The 20,691-nt window shown below is 37.8% G+C and overlaps 2 protein-coding genes across 2 annotated transcripts; both read left to right on the forward strand.

Annotated features, from left to right (window-relative positions):
• The first annotated feature begins 11,766 nt into the window (after positions 1–11,766).
• Positions 11,767–12,153, forward strand: LOC123307055. Its single transcript, XM_044889258.1, has one exon. The coding sequence runs from the start codon at positions 11,767–11,769 to the stop codon at positions 12,151–12,153; it is 387 nt and encodes a 128-aa protein (XP_044745193.1).
• Positions 12,154–14,077: 1,924 nt separating this feature from the next.
• On the forward strand, positions 14,078–14,663 carry LOC123306651. Its single transcript, XM_044888748.1, has one exon. It carries the CDS (start codon positions 14,126–14,128, stop codon positions 14,567–14,569), a length of 444 nt encoding a protein of 147 aa, XP_044744683.1. The 5' UTR covers positions 14,078–14,125; the 3' UTR covers positions 14,570–14,663.
• Positions 14,664–20,691: the final 6,028 nt, after the last annotated feature.

Below are 20,691 nucleotides of genomic sequence, written 5' to 3' on the forward strand. Positions count from 1 at the left end.
GGAGTTTTCTCCTTCCACTTTCACGTAGAATCTTCTGTTCCTCAAATAATTCCTAATCAACTTGCACAGTTTCATTGAATATCCAGCATATCTCATTTTGTAAAACAATCCTTCATGCCATACTCTGTCGAATGCTCTGGCGACATCTAGTAGTACAAGACCGGTTGCTTGTTTATTTTGGAATCCTTCTGTTATGTATTCTGTGAGTCTCAGTAATTGCTGTTCAGTTGAGTGGTCTCTTCTGAATCCGAATTGCTCTGCTAGAATGAGATTCAGATTTTCAGTTTCTTCTGTAAGCCTCCTAGCGATTACCCCTTCTACTACTTTTCCTAGGGCGGACAATAAACTTATCGGCCTGTAGTTTTGGGGGAATTTTTTATCTTTGCCTGGTTTGTTGAACACTATGACTTCTGCAGTTTTCCACTTTTCCGGATAGTGTTAAGTCCTCATTATACCGTTTGCAATATTTGTGAGAGCAGCTATACCTTTTCTAGGTAATTTCTTCAACATAGCATTCGTTATTTTATCACTTCCGGGAGCTTTTCTATTTTTCAAGCTTCTGATTATCTCTTTTATTTCAAATGGAGAAGTTGGTTTTTCTATTTTGTCGTCTACTGGTGGTTCGTCCATTTCTTCTTCGTTGTTCTCTACAAGATCTTCCAGCTCGTCATTATCGTCATCAGGTCTGTAATTTATTCTCGATTCTCTTTCTATCGAGTCCGCCAGTGCTTCTGCTTTATCGATATTCGTATATGCCATTCCTCTTTCTCCGTGGAGAGGTGGTATTTTAGCCTTTTCTCTTCTCAGACATTTTTGCATTTTCCATGCAGAATGATCGATAATATTTAGTTCTTGAACTCTTTTGTTCCATCTATTCGTTCTCATGTCCTTCAGGGCATTTTTTAGAACTTGGCTGTGTCGGTTTAGATTTCTCTTATTTATATCTGTTTTGTTGAGCCTGTATGTTTTTCTTAGTCTCCGATTTTCCCTGATGAGATCTTTGATTTCTCTGGGTGTATCACCGTGTGGATGTATCGGTGCTGGTCTCGTTATTTTCTTTGTGCTCTTTTTGTAGGCCTCTAGTATATTCTTTTCTAGTTTATCAACTGCTCTTTCTAGGTCTTCCGGTGTGTTGATTGTTGGTATTTCTGTTACCTCCGATTGTATCAGATGGCTATATTTCGTCCAATCGGTGTATTCTCTTGTTTGCATTAGTTCTCTTCTTGGCCCTTCTCCTATTGTTAATTCGATGGGGTTGTGGTTAGAGGTTCCGTCCCACAAGGTCTCTATCGAGAATTCTCTAGTGATATTTTTCATAATTGCGATATCAATTATATCTGGTAATCCATTTCCGAATGCTAGGTACGTTGGTTCTTCAGGTCCAATAACGATAGCTTCATGTTTTTCAGCGAGATCTTTCAGTTTTCTGCCATTTCTGTTTTCCATTCTGCTGTTCCATTCTGGAGATTTGCAATTAAAATCTCCGATGCAGATTTTCGGGTTTGTTCCATCTAGTAAGTTGTTGATTTCTTCTTCCAATAAGTTATTTGGGGGTTTTTTATATGCCGATGTGACTTCGACTCTTTGTCGATTTATTTCAGCAACAATCGTCACTGTTTCTATTTGTGACTCGTCAGATCTTCCTTTAAAATAGTGTTTCAGATCTCGTCTAACCAGTAAGGCAACACCTCCCCCAGTGTTTGCGATTCTGTCACACAACATGCGATTCTGTCACAACAACAAGGGTGCTGCACAGATGGAGACGCTTGTAGATTCCGTCACCACCAACCAGGGTGTTCGGGGACCGAAAGTCTTAAAGAGGGGACAGTGATACGTCCGAATCCCCTGAATACGCCCCTGCTGCTGCTCGAAAACAATGGAAACATCGCTAAGTTTCTCGCCTGTGCCCTAATATTCTCGAACAGGGGCGTATCGATATAAGAGAGGCGCGGTCTGCTCGAGGAGGGTGTCTTCTAAACAGAGAGCGGAACGAACAGTGAATTCCAAAGAGTGTCAAAGTGCAAAGTGAATTATTAGTGAGTGTGTGAATAAATACAGACCCGAGCATAGATGTAGAGAACATGTGGAGAAAAATAAAAGAGATATTCAATAAAACTACGGAAACAACACTAAGAAAAACTACTAGAAAAAATAGGCAGGGGTGGATGACGGAAGGAATTCTTGATCTAATGGATGCACGGAGAGAAACCAAAGTTGCATATGACTGGGATCGATACAAACATCTCAACAGAATAATTCGTGGCAAAATAAAAGGAGCCAAAGAGAGCTGGATGGAAGGGAAACGTCTGGAAATCGAAGAACTTCACTTCGACGAACAGGAAATTCACAGTTCACAACATGTGCAGTTCGGATGGAAAAACAGAGGAAAAACTGGAAGAATGGGAAAGTTATATCAAGACCCTGTTCAGCAGCACAAGAGCGGAGCCCCAGCAAGCTTGTGTTAACACGGAGGGGCCGAAAATTCTTAAATCCGAAGTTGAATAAGCGATTAAGCAATTGAGGACAAACAAGTCCCCAGGGCCAGACGAAATCTTAAAACTGGTCAGCGAAGATAACATCGACTTATTTGTTGATCTCTTTAATCGTTAATATGAAACCGGAAAAATGCTTGGAGAATGGTTGGAGTCAGTTATCATACCATTACCAAAGAAAACAAATCCCAAGAATTGTGGAGACTTTCACCTGATCAGATTAATGAGACAGGTATCGAAGGTACTGCTTAAAATAATTCATAATCGCATCGCCAGAAAATGTGAATCGAACTTGGGAGATGATCAATTTGGCTTTAGGGGCGGAATGGGTACGAGAGAGGCTTTATTCGGCTTAAAGGTGCTGGCACAAAAATTTTATGATCAACAACGGGACATTTTCATTTGCTTTATCGATTTCGAGAAGCAAAGCTTTGAGAGAAACGTCTCTGAGGGAATCAAGGCTAATGGCGTTAATATCAATACCATCAGATACGCTGTCGATACCGTCTTGATTGCCAACTCTGTCTACAACAGAGGTTCCCAAACTTTTTTCTCTCATGGACCACTTTGAAAATTTTGCTAGTTTCGGTGGACCCCCTGCCTACAATTCTACCATATTCCCAAAACTCAAAACAATTTATGTGAAGACTAAAGCAAACTATAGAAATTTGCGTTAAGGCGAATTAACAGTTTTCGAAAGAAATCTGAGAATAATTGGTTGATTAATTGATTTATTGTACTGTGAGTGGTTGTCAGAAAAGTAAAGTTGGCCAATGAAAAAAGTAATTCCATCCAACTTTTCTTTTTCGTCATTCACTGACAGCACAAGGAATCAATCAATTCTCTTTTATTTTATTTAGAAAACTCCCCACTCGGAGATGGTAAGGAGAAAAATAGTACCTATATTTTCTCTAATATTCAAATATGTAATAATTTCAAATAATATTATCGAGAATATTATACTGTAATATGATAACAGTATAACTAAAATCAAACATTAATAACGTAATATAACTTCTACAATAACAAAATACTCATAATTTTAATGGGAGGTATGTACTTGATGGATTGACAGCAAATTATCAATATTTTGCTTCAGTTTTGTTAGGAATAACCGCAAATTTCCCCGTTCTGTGATATTCAATCCGCTCCGTTTGTTGAAAGATTTGTGACGACACTTTTTTCGACAAGATATGACGAGGGAAAGGCTATCAGAAGCTTTCTCGCAATTCCAGTCCAGGATATTTTTCGGGTATTTCTGCCTGCAGCCAAAATGTTTGATACCCACTTCTTGAATTTAACCTTCAGCTCCTCCAATGCTGAGTTCAAGTAGCTTTTCTTGTAATATCACAATCCCCATTTCCGTTTCATCAAATGGATTTATGATCCATGGTGGTATTTCTATTGTCAAGATATCTTCAAATCTGATTTTAATGTCATCATGCAGGGCGATTAAATGTTGAACGTATGTCTGAATATCCTCATCAAGGCATTCTACCTGTGACAAGTTGGAGAAATGAGAAAATTCTCGCCGACTAATAGTCTGCTTCATAAATTTCAATTTTCCAAGAAAAGCTGAGATTACACCCTTTGTTTTTATTAAATTGAGGCTATCCCTTTATTGTAAGTTGAGGTCATTAAATTGTTTGAACAAATCTGTCTGCTTTCGAATTGATCAGGTTTTTTTTTAAAATCTGGATCTTTACTATCCAAAAACTCTAGAACAGATTCAAAAAGTGATATATTCTTGATAAACATGCACCTTTCGATAACCAGCGTACTTCATCAGTATGTAAGAGCAATCTCTTACTCTCAAAATGTTATCTGCCTACGTTGATAGGTGAAGTCAAACCTACATTTTAGTTCTTCACTATCGAGACCAGATAAATTTTTGTGGATCCCCGCTTACGAACTGCGAACCCCTATTTTTTTGTCACGCCAACGTAGACCCCCATCGAGTCTTCCATAGACCCCCGGGGGTCCACCTGGACCCCCACTTGATTCCCACTTTGGGAATCAAGGGTCTACAACAACTACTTGACGCTGTGAGTCGGGATTGTGAGGAGTTCGGAATGAAAATAAATATAAAAAATACTAAGGTTATGGTCATTAAAAGATCCCAAAATATCCCACGACCGGTTCAGATAGACGTACAAGTTCTGGAGCAGGTAGATAGGTTTCGGTAACTAGGGTGTTTCGATCGAAATATCGAATCGGCCTCGATCTGCGTTTGAGACTAAATGCTACGTGTGGCCAACACTCTTGTATGGAGCCGAAACGCTCAAAGCGAATACCATCAATAAATTATTATTATTATTATGACTTCAGCCTTGCGGCTTTCACACTCCTCTCCAGAGGAAAATTCACTTATTCCAGATATCTCAGATATCAAAAGGATTAAGCTCTGTTGGAGCCCTTTCCAGGTTTTCGGGCTCGTGGTGGTGGTCGGGTCTGGGTCGCTCCTCGCCTCCCTGCTCATGGGCGCCCGCAGGGGGGGGGGGGGGGGGGGGGGGGGCCATGGCCTCCCCTGAGATTCTGATCGCCTTATTTTTTTTTCAGCACAACACCTTCAATATTATCCTTTGCTGCAATAAACTCTTTGACTTTTGTGGTTTGTTTAACGGTAGCAAGTAAATATTCAAATATATTGGAACCAATAGCAAATACAGTACAGGGTGTTTTTATCAATTTTGTAGATGTTCAACGTCACATAAATTTTATTATAGATATATGTGGAAAATATTGTTCCGATGATGCATGCTTCATGCTTCAGAAATAGAAATTTATTCCAAAGCATCATCTATTGCTCAGAGTCTCGAATAAAGAGATTGGAAAACCACGAATTTGCGGTAGACAAATGTACATAGGCTTGTTCCTAACGGTTGTAAACTGTACAGAGCAAGTGCAAATGGATTGTCGTCCCCCTAAAATGGAATTTCGCTTGCTCTGTACAGTTCACAACCGTTGTGAACCACTCTACGAACAAACCTTATATCTAATTATGGAGCATCTTCAGCTGAAGATTACTTCAAAAAATCTATATTCATCCAATATTTAGATCATCTGATTTCAGCCCCTGAAACGATTCTCAAAAGAACATGAAATGCTTTTTTCTTTGTTCAATAATTTGCCCAAGAATTCAAAATTCTTGGAGCAATTTTATGGAGCCTGATGAAGCTGTTCGGTCTTGACGATCATTTAATTTATTCCATCTTTTTGGAAATTTTTCGATAGTCACCGTTAGAGTAATTTTTCTCTCAATAAATCTAACCGTAGATGGAAATGTGATACATATTCTGAAAGAGCAACTTCTCTAGTTGAAAATCTGAAGATTTTGTGGAGCTCGTTGCAGCCGTTCGGTCTTGACGATCATTTAATTCAGGGTTTCTTAACCAGTGGTCCATGGACCCCTAAGGGGTCCATTTAACAAAAGTCGGGGGTCCATGACCATTCTGTCTCAACATTAAGTTTGAAACTGATGTACATTGGGTACTTATCGTAAATAATAAAATCTAGCAAAATCCAAATCTCGTTCTTTTTATTTTTTCAGACAGGGTCCGTGAGCTCTGCGAAATATTGAAAGGGGTTCATAGCTAGAAAAAGGTTAAGAAACCCTGATTTAATTGATTCTATCTTTTTGGAAATTTTTCGATAGTCACCGTTAGAGTAATTTTTTTTTTAATAAAACTAACCGTAAATGGATATGTGATACATATTCTGAAAGAGCAACTCCTCTAGTTAAAAATCTGAAGATTTTATGGAGCTCGATGAAGCCGTTCGGTCTTGACGATCATTTAATTGATTCCATCTTTTCGGAAATTTTTCGACAGTTACCGTTGAAGTAATTTTTCTCTCAATAAAACTAACCGTAGATGATGGAAATGTGATACATTTCCTGAAAGAGCAACTCCTCTAGTTGAAAATCTGAAGATTTTATGGAGCTCGATGTAGCCGTTCGGTCTTGACGATCATTTAATCGATTCCATCTTTTTGGAAATTTTTCAATAGACACCGTTAGAGAAATTTTTCTTTCAGTGAAACTAATCGTAGATGATATTTTGCCCCCCCTGAGAAAAATTTCTGCGGGCGCCCATGTCCCTGCTTTAGGTTGGATTCCTGCTCCACCCGCACTTCCTGTCGGAGCAGACAGTGTTCCTCTGCATTCCCCATGTATTTGCGTACAGTCAGGGCCGTCGCAAGCCAAACTGGCGCCCTAGGCAAAGCTCCAAATTGGCGCCCTAAATAAATTTTGACGAATTACGTAAACTGAGTATGAAAAAATTGCATCTTTTCTGAAAAATTCAATCAGCAATGGATACATAATCAAAAACAAAAATCAGCATACTCTCGAATTATAGTAGAAAAATCCATAATACTTTTAGTATTGATAAAAGATGAATAATATATACAGGTTGTGTATTTGCGAAATATTGTAAGAGGTGATGCCTCTGCGAACATCGAGGGGGTATTTTCAACTAATAAAGCTTTTTCTGCGAAATGTTTCAAGCTGTATAAGAAATAAAAAAAATACTTATCATTTTTTTCTCTTAAGTGTTGGAGAGTTGAAGAACTCACATTTTTGTGTGAATCTACCAATAAGAAGGCTACAATAGATATCAGAGCGACTTTACAACTGTATGATAGATTTTTTAATTCCAGCCGTTTATGCTCAAACGTCGTATTTTATTTTTGTTATGGGAATATTGCTTTTACGGGCATTATACAAAAGTCATAAAACATTTGCAATGAATCGTTTTCTTTTTAACACATAATATCAAATTGAGAAAATTTGAAAAGATCTAGATGAAAATGGAATAGTGTTTTCAAGTTTTACCCCTTTGAGAGAACACACAACAAAATTGAAAAAATATTCATAGAGAGCATTTTTATCGGCAAAATATTTCCACAAAATGACATTCCTTTCAGGTTGTAATTCCTTTTTCCCTATTTGGATCCTAATTCCTGAACCCATTCAGCTATCAGCTATGAGCAAAAAATGAAAAAAAAATGAGAGCGGAGTTATATTGGATTAGGAACAGTTATGTATTGAAAACATTCATATTAAATTCTGAAAAATCATCGAACTATAGATATTTTTCTTTAAACCATAGGGTCCAAAAGTATTCCCTGAGTTGTGAAGGTATTACGAAGAAATATTAAATATATAAGAATCATTATTGAGGATTTTCTATAAATTTCTATCCTGTTACCCGGTGCCGAAACAATGCTTGAAAAATACCGAGTTATAGAGCTCTTCAAATTGATAATTTAGTTTGTAAAAGCAATGACAATAAATGATATAATTGATTTATTCCAGAAATTAACTGTGAAATTTTCCTCTCTTTTCGTAGGAATACTGAATGTTAATATGGAAATAAAATACTTTCTGAAATCTTTCACATTCCACCCCGAAATCAACATTTTGAATTCTGATTGGAGAATTGAAAACGAAAATAATGTCCGAAATGTGAAAGAAGCCGCCCCAAAAACACAATAACACTAGTCGGCCATATTTATCAAAGCGAAGCCGAAAAGTTTCATAAGTTATAACATGAATAACTCTCAAAACAGTGGTCACTACAGTGCGGAACATACAGGCTGTAAGGGATATTTATGAGAAGAATGCGAATGCGGCACCTTTGATGGTTTTTATTGCCCCTGCATATTGCGTTTATCAGTGAGTCCGCGCCTAGATAAATTTCTCGGTATTCTTCTTGTTGCTAACTGAACTGCATTTATTTTCATTCGGTATATAAGTTGATTTTTTTCTTGTCTAAGCTCAAAATGCCCCCCCTTAATCCTAGCGCCCTAGGCGGCCGCCTACCCTGCCTACCCCCTAGCGACGGCCCTGCGTACAGTTCTCGCCGTTCCGAGCAGTACCGCCTTCTGCATGACTCTATAGATATTTTCGTCCAACTGAAGTTTCCTCAAGTTCTCCAGTAGTTTCTTCGGTATCAGGCCTGTAGATGAAATGACAATAGGGATGGTCTTGATATCTTTCAGCTTCCACTGTCTTGTCTGGTTTGTTCCTCTAGATCTCTGTATTTTGAAATTTTTTCAGTGTGCCTATCTAGAAAATTGTTATTATTTGGAATCGCCACATCGATGAATAGTGCTCTGTCCTCATCCTTATTGAGCAATATGAGGTCTGGTCTATTGTGGGTTATTTTCCGGTCTGTCAGAACCGTGCGATCCCAGTAGAGCTTGTGATGTTCATTTTCCAACACAGCATCCGGATGGTAATTGTAATAAGGAACCTTTTTCGAACTTAGAAGTTGGTGTTTTAGTGCCAATTCTTGGTGAAGAATCTATTTCTATCTATTATTATTATTATTATTATTAAACCAGGTTACAGAGTTGAGGTACATTTATAACCTATAAACTCTAACTTGAAAGTAATGAAAAAAAACACAACTGTAAAAAAATAGAAACAAGTGAGGTGAAATTAAAATCAAAAAGGAAGGTCATTTAGAAATCAAATAATAATTGGAATCTTTTGAGATGTGGACATGTCGTAGAATCTTCAAGATACCATGGACATCACACACAACAAACGAAGAAGTATTGCGCAGGTTGGGGATCGAACGTGAGCTTTTCAAACTTATGAAGATCCGTAAAACATCGTATCTAGGACACATCTTTTGAAACAACAAATACCGATACGCTCAACTCATTATCAAGGGAAAAATCGAGGGGAAGCGCGGGCTGGGAAGAAAGAAACTGTTATTCTTGAGAAATATACGACAGTGTACTGGTCTAAATTTGGAACATCTCATAAGAACCGCCGGAAACAGAGAGGAATATGCCATGATGATATCCAACCTCCATTGACGGAGATGGCACACGAAGAAGAAGAAGTGAATAAATTAGAGTAAGTCCTTGTATATAAATTAGTATAGTAGGTAGTTGTGTAAATGTCGTAAATGAATTAGACGTCCTAGAAAAAGACCAATTGATTAACCGCGGATTACATTTATTATCCCCGAAATGTTTCAAAATATCTACAGAGATATGGGAGATGGTTACCACCCCTGGACATAAACTACTCTGATTGTAGCTCCTGAACTACCGCCTACATGCTCCAAATATCCACTTTAACCCTTGGAACATAGATACAAGGAATGGAAAATAAACATTTGTTGTTGTCCAAAGACTGGAGTGAGATAGTTGCTTAGTGTCGCCAATCACAATTGAGATAGTTGAATCTGACATCATTGTCAAGTCAATTTTCCGTAAAAAAAGGTAGGAGCTATATAAATTTATTTATTTTACGCCACTGCCGTAGTGTCGCGCTAGACAGAGAAGAATCGAATGTTTGTACCACAACAAATACATTCATTGCACGTCAATGTCCATTCCATGTATTTATGTTCTAAGCTTTAACCTTGAGTGGGCGCACGATATGCCTATTTTCGGTGAAGATGAGGAAAATACAGTAACAGATGGAGACTTAGTTCGTGACACAGCGCAGGAGAGTAGGCTGTTCTTCTTTCCTTCGTTGTTCACTTCTCCACATCTATGTAAAATAAAGGTTAGATTCTCTTTTCCGTGTATACAAGATCTGACAAGGAACTTTTTTCTTGGCTACTACATCTTATTTTTTCGTTCGAGGATGTTCGTTATTCGTCAAATGAATTAATTATTTTAGTTAGGTACTTACTTGTTAGGTTATCTACATGCCGAAAACAAATGTCACCGTTGCTACAATTGATGACTCCTTTGACGGAATTGTCAGAACACAATAACGAAGACACTGTGAAAAACAATTCATAAATCAACAGTAGACTCAGGATGATCAAAGGCTAAAATAAATTTGGACATACAGTTGTTAAGAACTCACTCCTAAAAATCACTTAGATTCGAACGGCGAGTTTCATGATCAAACTCAAACTTTCTTTATTAGTTTAAGTCCAGTTTCATAATCGAATTCGAAATGCCTTAAAGATTATAGCTTCCTTTAGTGCCATTTTTAGTAAGATTAAAGGGAGGTGATCGATTTTGAGTCGGTTGGTAATTTTCAGTGAAATTGCAAGCTTCTTTAGATTTAATAAAATCCCCCATTTGCTAGGAAAGATAGAGCACTGATTTTTTCCAATTCTTTTTTTTCCTTTCCTATATGCCGGCTCTCATCTCCTTTTTTTCTGTTACCGGTGTGAAGTAGCAATTCGATTTTCCATAGCCACCCGAGATGTCAATCATTCTTAAATGGAATATAACATTATAACTACCTTTTTGGATTTACTTATACTTAGGCACCTGAAGAAGCCATCCAATATGGACTAACTTCCACTTTCTCAAGATTCTGCTAAGAATTTGGTGTGTAATAAACTTTATCATGAAATTAATTGAGGGATATACATACATATGTGTATTGCAGAGTTGACAATGAGTTGCCATTTTTCCTTCCATTTCAGCCATTATTTGTTTCTTCTGTTTTCAGATAGCTCACATAATCCAGTGTTATGTAGTAGAGTATGTGTACGATGATGTATTGATATCTAGTTAGCCTAGACCAGTTCCATGCATAAAAAAAAATATTGCCTTACCATAGCAACGGACAATAAGTTTGAGGTCAAAAAAGTAAACGCAATAAATTAATAGAAAGAAGATGTCCCCCGAAATTGTGAAAATCGAAAAATTGGAGTATCGAGCCGTCATCAAGTACCTGTTTTTAAAAGGGTTAAGAGGTAAGCAGATTTGCCTTTGGTCGCGGTCCAATACGGTCCACTAACCCGGCCTCAGGGGGACAGGGACACCTTCCCTGCCCTCCACTGAGGTAATACCTGTCTGGCACGTCCTTGGCGCGGGGGTGTGCATCTTTTGTTTCAGTAGGCCGGAACACGGTGAAGGCAGAGTTCAGACAGGGACTACTAGAACGGCGGAGCAAGCGAAAGAGGCAAAACCCAATGGAAGCTGACCTCACGTATTGAGGACGAAGGTTCCACTGGGTCTACACTGTCAGGCAGGACAGCGTAATATGGTTGGCGGCGGAAGAGCCATGAGTCCAAGTGCGGCACCAAAGCTCTTCAGAAGAGTTACTGCCTTGGCGTCAGGCGGCAGCCGGCCGTATAACTTCAAGCCATAATAAAATTCTCCTTGTCATGAAAAAGCCAAATAAAAGAACCCGATCACATGTTAGGGCGTACCCCGAAAGCGACGCACAAGTGGATGAGTTAGCGACAGATGCGACAAAAGAAGATTATTAGTATAATCTTCTTTTTTCTTTACACCCTAGTGGGTGTACCCCGCAAAAGATAGAACACGAAAGAAATACATGCAAACCCGTGTTATTGACACCATAAGGATCCCCACTTGGAACATAGGGTCCCTAACTGGACGAAGTAGTGAGCTGAGCGAAATCCTTAAGAGAAGAAACAATTATGCTTGTTGCGTTCAGAAGACAAAGTGGAAGGGTTCGAGGTCGAAAGATATTGGATTGGGATACAAACTTATATACCAAGGTGTAGATGCGAAGCGAAATGGCGTGGCCATCATACTGACCGACACCCTTAAAGACAGACTCATAAACGTTGAAAGAAAATCGGATCGTCTCATTGCCGTCAAAATTGCACTTGATGACCAACCACCGATTAATATCTGCATATGCCCCGCAAACAGGCTGTACCTCAGAGGAAAATACCGCCTTCTGGGAGGATTTTGATGATCTCTTAATGTCAATAAAATCAGACGAACATAAGATTATCGGTGGGGACCTCAATGGGCATATAGGTACCGCTTCAGATGATTATGGAGAGGTACATGGAGGTTTTGGATACGGGGAGGTAAATCAACAGGGCACCGAAACTCTAAATTTTGCAATCAGACACAATCAAATAATTTTAAGCTAACATTTTAAAAAGAAAGACGAACATTTGATAACGTACAAAAGTGGTGGTAAACTCTCACAGATTGACTACTTATAGGCCGACAAGGAACTTCGTCATTGCTTTAAAGACTACAAAGTCATACCTGGCAAATCCTTAACTTCACAACACAGAATATTAGTAACAAAATTTAAAATGCCTAAACCTATTAAACAAGCACAAGATAACACAGAAAGAATAAAATGGTTCAACCTGAAGGGTGATAAGGGCGCCCTCTTTCTAAACTCTTTACACGACTATCTAGAGAACGATTTTGAAAACGAATACCAGAACTGCACCGACATGTGGTCGAAATTTGAACAATACTGCATAACAGAAGCGAAAGAAAATTTAGGCGTATCAAAAGGCATTATAAAAGATAAGGACCCGACATGGTGGAATGAACCCATAAAATACAGCAATTCAAAACAAAAAAGAAGCCTTTAAGACCTGGCAAAGCACCAGATGATGATCACGAACGCAATAAGAGTGCGAAAACAACAACCAAGAAAACTGTTGCTCAAGAAAGAGCTGTATCAAGAAACTGTTTTTATGACAAAATCGAAGGTGCCAAAGATGATACTGAAATTTTCAAATTTGCCAAACAACGTTTTGGAAATACCTTAGACATTAACAATAATAAATACATAAAAGATAAAACAGGAAACCTACTCACATCTAACGACGCTATCAGGGCTCGTTGGAGTACTTTGATGAGTTCTCAAATGAGGTGTAGACCTGCCGGGTTTAGAGCCGAGATCGGGACCGATTCAAGCCGTCAGCGAAGCGAAAATGAGATGGGCGGTGAGGAAGATGAAGAACAAGAAGGCAGTGGGCCCAGATGAGGTACCAGCTGAAATCTGGAAAATGCTTGGGGATACTGCCATCTCCTGGCTTACCAAACTTTTCAATTTCATTCTCACAGATGGTTCCATACCGCGCTCATGGCGGGAAAGCTACATAATCCCATTTTTTAAAAGGAGATGTTGGCCAATGTGCTAACTATAGGGGAATCAAGCTAACGTCGCACACCCTTAAGATATGGGAGCGAATCATCGGTGCAAGACTCCTACAGCAGACCACTTTGTCGGAGAACCAATTTGGTTTTACTGCTGAAAAATCTACTTCGGATGCTATCCAGGCCTTACGAATACTTATGGAAAAACACAAAATCAATCAAGAGGACTTGCATTTGATCTTTATTGATTTAGAGAAGGCGTTTGATAGAGTTCCACGGAAACTGGTTTGGCAAGCGTTACGGGCACACAACGTCCCGGAAAAATACACACACATAATAATAGGTATGTACCTTAACTGTAAAACACAAGTCAAAACACCAGCAGGTGTCAGCGAACCATTCGAAGTATAGGTTGGTGTACATCAAGGGTGAGGCCTCAGCTCTCTCTTATTTAATCTAGTAATGGACTACTTAACTAGACATCTACAGATGCTCCTTCCATGGTGCATGCTATATGACGATGACATTGCGCTTTCCACTAAATCAGCAGAAGAGATGCAAAGACAGCTTACGTCCTGGACCAGAGTTAGTAGTTCAGCTCAGTAAAACTGAATATATGTACTGTTAGTTTGCGTCTACAGCTGAACCTTAAGACGCAGAAATCTACAGAAATGCCATCCCTCTTCCCAAAGTGATAAATTCAAATATCTATTATAACATCAGATGCTGAAATAGAAGCGGTTGTCTGCCATAGATCACAAACAGCATGGCTTAAGTGGCGGGGTCTGTCTGGAGTCCTATGTGATAGCCGCATGCCGATTAAAACAAAAGGCAAAGTATATAAAACAGCAGTGAGACCAGCTATGCTTTACGGATCCGAATGCTGGGCCATGAAAAAATGCCACGAGCAAACCCTGCATGTCAACGAGATGAAAATGCTGCGCTGGGCTGGCGGTGTCACGAGAATAGACTGGATCAGCAATGAATACATCCGCGGAAACTTCAAAGTCGCCCGAATCCAAGACAAACCTCTCGAAAATAGATTAAGGTGGTATGGGCACACGCAGAGAAGAGGAATGAACTATGTCGTCAACATTGCCCGAAATCTTCCCGAAACACCAAGAGGGAGAGGCAGACCAAAATCCACATGGTGGTCTACAATCCAAAAGGACCTACGAACCCTAAACACCACGGCTGAGACAACCCAGAACCGTGAGATCTGGCGCAAATTGACAAGTAGACCCGACCCCACATAGGTGGGAAAAGGAAAGGAAGAAGAAGAGGTAAGCAGATTTACGAAGATATGCTTAATACCTTTGGAGAACAATCTCCTTCGTATGCGACCGAGAAAAATTGGACTGCAAGCTTCAAAAGAGGTAAATTTTCCATTGAAGATGATGACCGATCGGGAAGGCCAATTCCTGTGTCAGTCCCCGAAAATATCGATGACATGATTTTATCAGACCGTCGAATTGGGCTGAAATGGATATCTGAAGCACTGAATATTTAATACGAACGCGTTCATCCATAGCCTACTAGAATTAGTAATTTGAACTTCTAGTAGGCTATGGTTCATCATATAGTTCACGTCAATTTGGACATGAGAAAAATTGCTGTAAAATGGATCCCCAAATGTTTGAATGTTGACCGAGAGCGTGGAAGGGTAGAAGCATCGCGTTCGATCTGTGCTCGAAAACGATGTAGACTTCTTAAACCGAATTGTTACTATGGATGAGACTTGGGTACATTTCTACGACCAAAAACAAAGCAACAATCGATGGAATGGCGACACTCTGGTTCCCCAAGACCTAAGAAGTTTCGTGTCCAAAAATCTGCTGGAAAAGTTCTTGCTTCAGTTTTTTGGAATTGCCAGGTAGTAATCATGATCGACTTTTAGAATAAGGGTAGAACAATAACCGGAGATTACTATTCGACATTACTGACCACTTTACGGGAAAAAAATGAAGAGAAAAGACGCTGAAAGCTATACAAAGGTGTTTTGTTTTTGTAGGACAACGCCCCTGCATACAAATCTTATGTTGACACGCAAAAGATTCGTGATTTAAATTACTAGAACACCCCTCTTAGGCACCAGATTTGGCACCATCTGACTATCATCTCTTTTCTCAACTGAAAAAAAGTTTAAGAGGTCGTAAATTTTCTTCCAACGAGGAGGTAATAAAAGCTGTGGAGGTCTGGTTTGCAGAGCAAGAAGAAACATTTTTTTTTGAAAGGTCTAGAGACGTTGCAGGTTCGCTGAAATAAATGTATCCAATTAAGATGAGAATATGTTGAGGAATAAAATATTTTGACATTGAAATTTTGTTTGGTTCTATACGCTAAGAATTTTTCAATATATCCTCGTATATCGGAGTACTTACTATGTATTTTATAAAAGCTAATTGTTTCTTTTCACAATTAGCCGCTTCTAAAAAAACCAGATATAGTCCATTCAAAAATGATTCACATCCCAGTAGGCCTTGAAAGTCCCGAAGCAGCTTAATATCTGGTCACCAAAATTTTTGAATAACTTCTGTAGTTTGAAAGATCATAACAAAAGAAGAAAATATTCATGTTGGAAAGCCTTTTTATTGGTTGAATATTCTTTTCGTTCGAATACCGATAAGGAATATGGAAATAAAATATTTTCTCAACACTTGAAAGTTCTTCTATTGCCGCTGCAGAATACTAGGTACATAAATTTCTCGGTATTCCTCTTGTTACAGACAGAATTGCATTTATGAATTCTTCGAATTTCTTCTCATGTTGATTTTTTCTTGAACAAGCTCAAAATGCCGCCCCATACCTACCTAATCCTTGCGCCTACCATACGACCTAGGGACGGTCCTAGTTCTCGAAACTAAAAATTTGTTAATATTCACATCCGCGAAAGCCATGGATCTGTTTTTTCCATATCTTCATGTGATATGCTTTGTAATATCATTCTTGCATATCTTTTTTCCGCTGTATGAATGACAAATCAACCGAAGTGAAGAAATTGCTGAATATTTGTAATAATAGACATATCATATGAATCTGATATTTTCATACTATGAATAAATTCCAGTCTTCTGATTCAGCCGTAATAACTTAACTCAATGGTATACCTGTAGTTGTTATATGAGAAAATTAAAAACTTTGACTCACCAGACTGAAATAAAATGCAAATGCCCACGAATGAAATAATTTTGAGACACATTTTCGAAGTAATAAACGAGGAATTATACCTAGTTCATTGAAAGTAAATGAAAGATAATGATTGCTTCCTATTATTCTAATCGAAGTAAGAACTCATTTCCTGAGTTCGATATGCACAATACAATTTATCACGTTATCAGCATTGCTACCTACCAACTGAAATGAAGATAATCTCAGTCACATTTTATTGGGTTCTCTTGCGGTTTATACGAGTAGCGAACACATTCTCAATTGTCAGTTTTGACTGAAAATGAAAATTTGCACACCAATAGAAATAAATCGGAAAAATTGTGGCTTATACTTAACTTTTACTATCATGAGTATATCACGTTTTTCTTTTCATATTATTTTTGTGGGATGCAATCATAGAAAACATTGAAGGAACAACATGAGGAAAAAGCATAGACCTATAAAACACATGGACGCGCCCTTCCAGTGAGTTTCAATAGCCACGAGTGCGGCCAACATGAGATGGAGCTAGTATGGGCAAGAAAACGTTCCTTAGAACGCCTTAGCGCTAAGCGCATACGATTTATTTCGATTTTTTTTATATAGGGAAAATTAGAAATGGTGTTTGCTTAGAAATATTTCGATAATTGATTATAAACAGAATTCTTTCAATTTAGGTATTAATTTCCGAGCTGTATTTGCATATTGGCGCCCGTTAGAGATAAAAACAAGTACCTATAATCGAATATAAAAAATTGAAGGAATATTAGTATAATTTAGATTGCGTTTAATGATCCTATTAGAACTAAAGAGCACAATTTTTGCTTTCGGCAACTATTCCTCGGAAAATAAAACAGATAAATTCATGAAAAGTTTGTGAATAAATTGATTTGAATAAAAACAATTGAGCACATTTTTAGCCAACACAATATTCTGATTTCTTGTTGGTTCAATATCTGAAAAAATATTTCATTGATCAATATTGATCAAAAGGTTGAAAAATAGACATTACAATCAGCATACTAATTTTCTCTTCTAATCTCAAGTGCTTCTTGAGTATTATTTTATCTAGATGAGAAAAGAATTGACATACATTTATTGATTTGAAATGAATAATTCAACTATGATATAATAAATCGATTAATACATTCGAAGTTACTATACCTGTGAAATTTCACTTTATCTGTCTTTTCAACTCATTTCGTACTATTAATTGCACTCTACGAGGATACCATTATTACTTTCATAATAGAAAAAGGATACGACATTCAAAGTTGATCTAAAATTGATGAGAAAATTCTGAAAATTTCGATGAATACAAAGTGCAAACGAATGTTTTGCCCATACTAGCTCTATCTTATTTCGGCCGCACCCCCTCTCTCTCTACGCCGTGTCCATGTGTTTAATATGTCTATGGGAAAAAGTAATGCCTGACCAAAATTTCCGCAATTTTGATCTGGCAATTAAGGCCTTTAATTTAAGGTGTCTACCAACCTCAATATGCATATACAGGATATCCCAGAATGAGTGAATAATCCTCAAACATATCACGCAGGCTGCTCTTAAAAAACGCCGAAAAAATCTATCCCTTCTTATACCACCTTACGTTTCGGTGTATCATGAACTATGGTTACGAATAAATCAAATTCATCAGGTCTTTCTTGCTGAAATATTCTTTGTGGAATAAACCAATAGATTTGCACAAAATCATATGAATAGGTCTTATCCTTATTAAAAAAAAAGAATATTTTTGAAGGCAAATACTTTTTGACTGCAAATTCTTTGCGTCCGGCTGTCAGGTACGGGAACGACGATCAAGACATTCTCATGAATCAGATATTCAATAAAAACATAAGTGCTTGGCATAGCAACTGTAAAGGCGGAAACACAATTTTAACACGCGACGCTGACGCGTCTGGAACGGGTGAATTGAACGCGCGTGGCGTCGCGTCGGATGTTCATAGTATGATTCTGGTCTATAGAAAACAATACATTTCATTCGACTCAACACGCATCACGTTTCATCGGGTCGCGTCGCGTTTTAATCATGTGTTTCCGCCTTTATTTGCTATTGTCAAAATAATTTCTCGCGAAACACAAGTGCTTCAATTGAATTACGAACGCGGTTTGAATATTCTTTCATAATAATTAGTATGGATAATGATAGCGATAGCGATATCAGTAACACTCCTCCAGAACTGAGGAAATTGGCAACTACAGTGACGTAGCTTGGGCCAATAAACAGGAGAGTACTTACTTTCATGTAGGTATGCGAGATCGATGAAAAAATGTAATATGCGAAAATTCATATCCTTCGATTAGTTTCGATTTATTCCACAGGTGAGGGTAATACCACAAAATCGCGAGTTCGACTCCCAACATAGTTTAATCAAAAAATTTTTTTTTGTGATAATTTCATATAACCATCTGAAATGTTTCGACAGCTCAATTTAAAAATTTTGGGCCTCAAAGCCCAACCAGTTTTTTTTTTTTTAAAGTTAGAGGTTCCTACGAGATATTTGGACGGCTGCAGTAAAGAAACGGTTTGATATTTTTCGATTCTGTTTCCATTTTCGCTGTAGACATGTAAAAAAAAGTTGTGTTCGATTTATAGAATTTCTTTACAGAAATTGTTCGAAAATTGTGTTCATTCAGAAAATGAAATTCAATTTGGCAACCGAAAAAAAAAATCACGAACATTGAAGGTTTTCCGCGTTTGAGTTCTTCATCTTTTCTGAATTGAGCAATCAAAAATACTCCGATGTGACCAGAAACCGTTACTTTGAGGTTTATACATAACTGACCACATTCATCAGAATATTGTTCAAATACGACGTTGAACACCCTATATCTCGTTAATGCGTCGATACGGGGTAAATGTCATAAGGCAAAAGTGATTCTCCCGGTGTCATTTACCCACCATATACGTTTGTCAAGTTTATGATGAAACACCCTGTAGATATCCGAGTATTCACCTGAGTCCTTGCATTCGAATTTGTTTCATACAAGTTTAGCTCTCATATATTTTCTGCTAGGACATTTTTTATCTTCCAATCTATTGTAGAATGCCTCAATAGGTGGAAGAGAAGTTTCCTCGAACCATTCAAAAGAATCAATATAATCATGCGGCTTTACAACCTTTCTGTGTGAAAAGATTTAACTGTTCTTCAGGAAATTGAGATTCAAGGTTAGAAAACTCCTTCAAATGGGACGTCAGTGTCGCCTGTTAATCTAAAGAGAATCGAAAATAAATTCGATCATATCATTATGATATTTGGTGAAACTTATAACTTATATTTTTTCTTTGTGATCGGCAGTAAGTCAACTTTTCTTTCCATTCTGGTCGCAACATCGAACATCTTCTATGATGAAATGTGCAACATATCTAGTCAAGTTGTGAAAAACTGAAGGTACAGTATGATGATCTTTATAATTTATGTATCTACGTGTACCGACATTACATCCTTCATGAGCTGCTCCAAGGTTATTCTATTCGGGGATAAGATGATTATGATCACGCACCTTTTTATCTTAGGTTTGAAAACACCTTCACAAATATGACATTGAGTAGCTTTCTGAAATTCAGCTTCATGCTGTGATGTCATGAGGATTAGGAAAACTGTTTCAACATCTTCATCAAACTGGCTCGGCTAATCAGCGAACCATTTCTACAATAAAGACCTCGATGCGAACGGTAAAAACTCATAGAATCATCATATAATAATAATAATAATAATAATAATAAATCGACTTTATTGGCACTACTTAACAAGAAAAGAATAAAGAACTATACGACTTACATAAATCGAGAAGAATCGCCGGAGCGAAGTTTAGTCTCAAAGACTACTCTTACACTTAACTCCGCCGACTCCCCTATGGTAAATTACAATATAAAAATGAAATATAGAGTGCACACATAGCAAATAGACAACCAACAGCCTCAAAGAAAGAGGATAACAATCTCCATGCAAAAAAAATAGCATTCTACATTAATTAAACATAAAGGAAAATATGAGCACTACCACCGACTAAAATAAAAAAAAAATCTGAAAAAATACATATCTATTCTCTGGTAAATAGAAAAGATTTGAGCTGAGACTTAAATGCAAAAAACGATGTGAAATCTCTAACATCGGTGTCAAATGTATTCATTACTTTTGCAGCATTAAAGGAAAAACACCTACGAAACCCAGCTGTTCGATGAGCGGGAACTGTCAACCTGTACGGGTAT

Source organism: Coccinella septempunctata, chromosome 2, assembly GCF_907165205.1.
Source record: "Coccinella septempunctata chromosome 2, icCocSept1.1, whole genome shotgun sequence".
NCBI lineage: Eukaryota > Metazoa > Arthropoda > Insecta > Coleoptera > Coccinellidae > Coccinella > Coccinella septempunctata.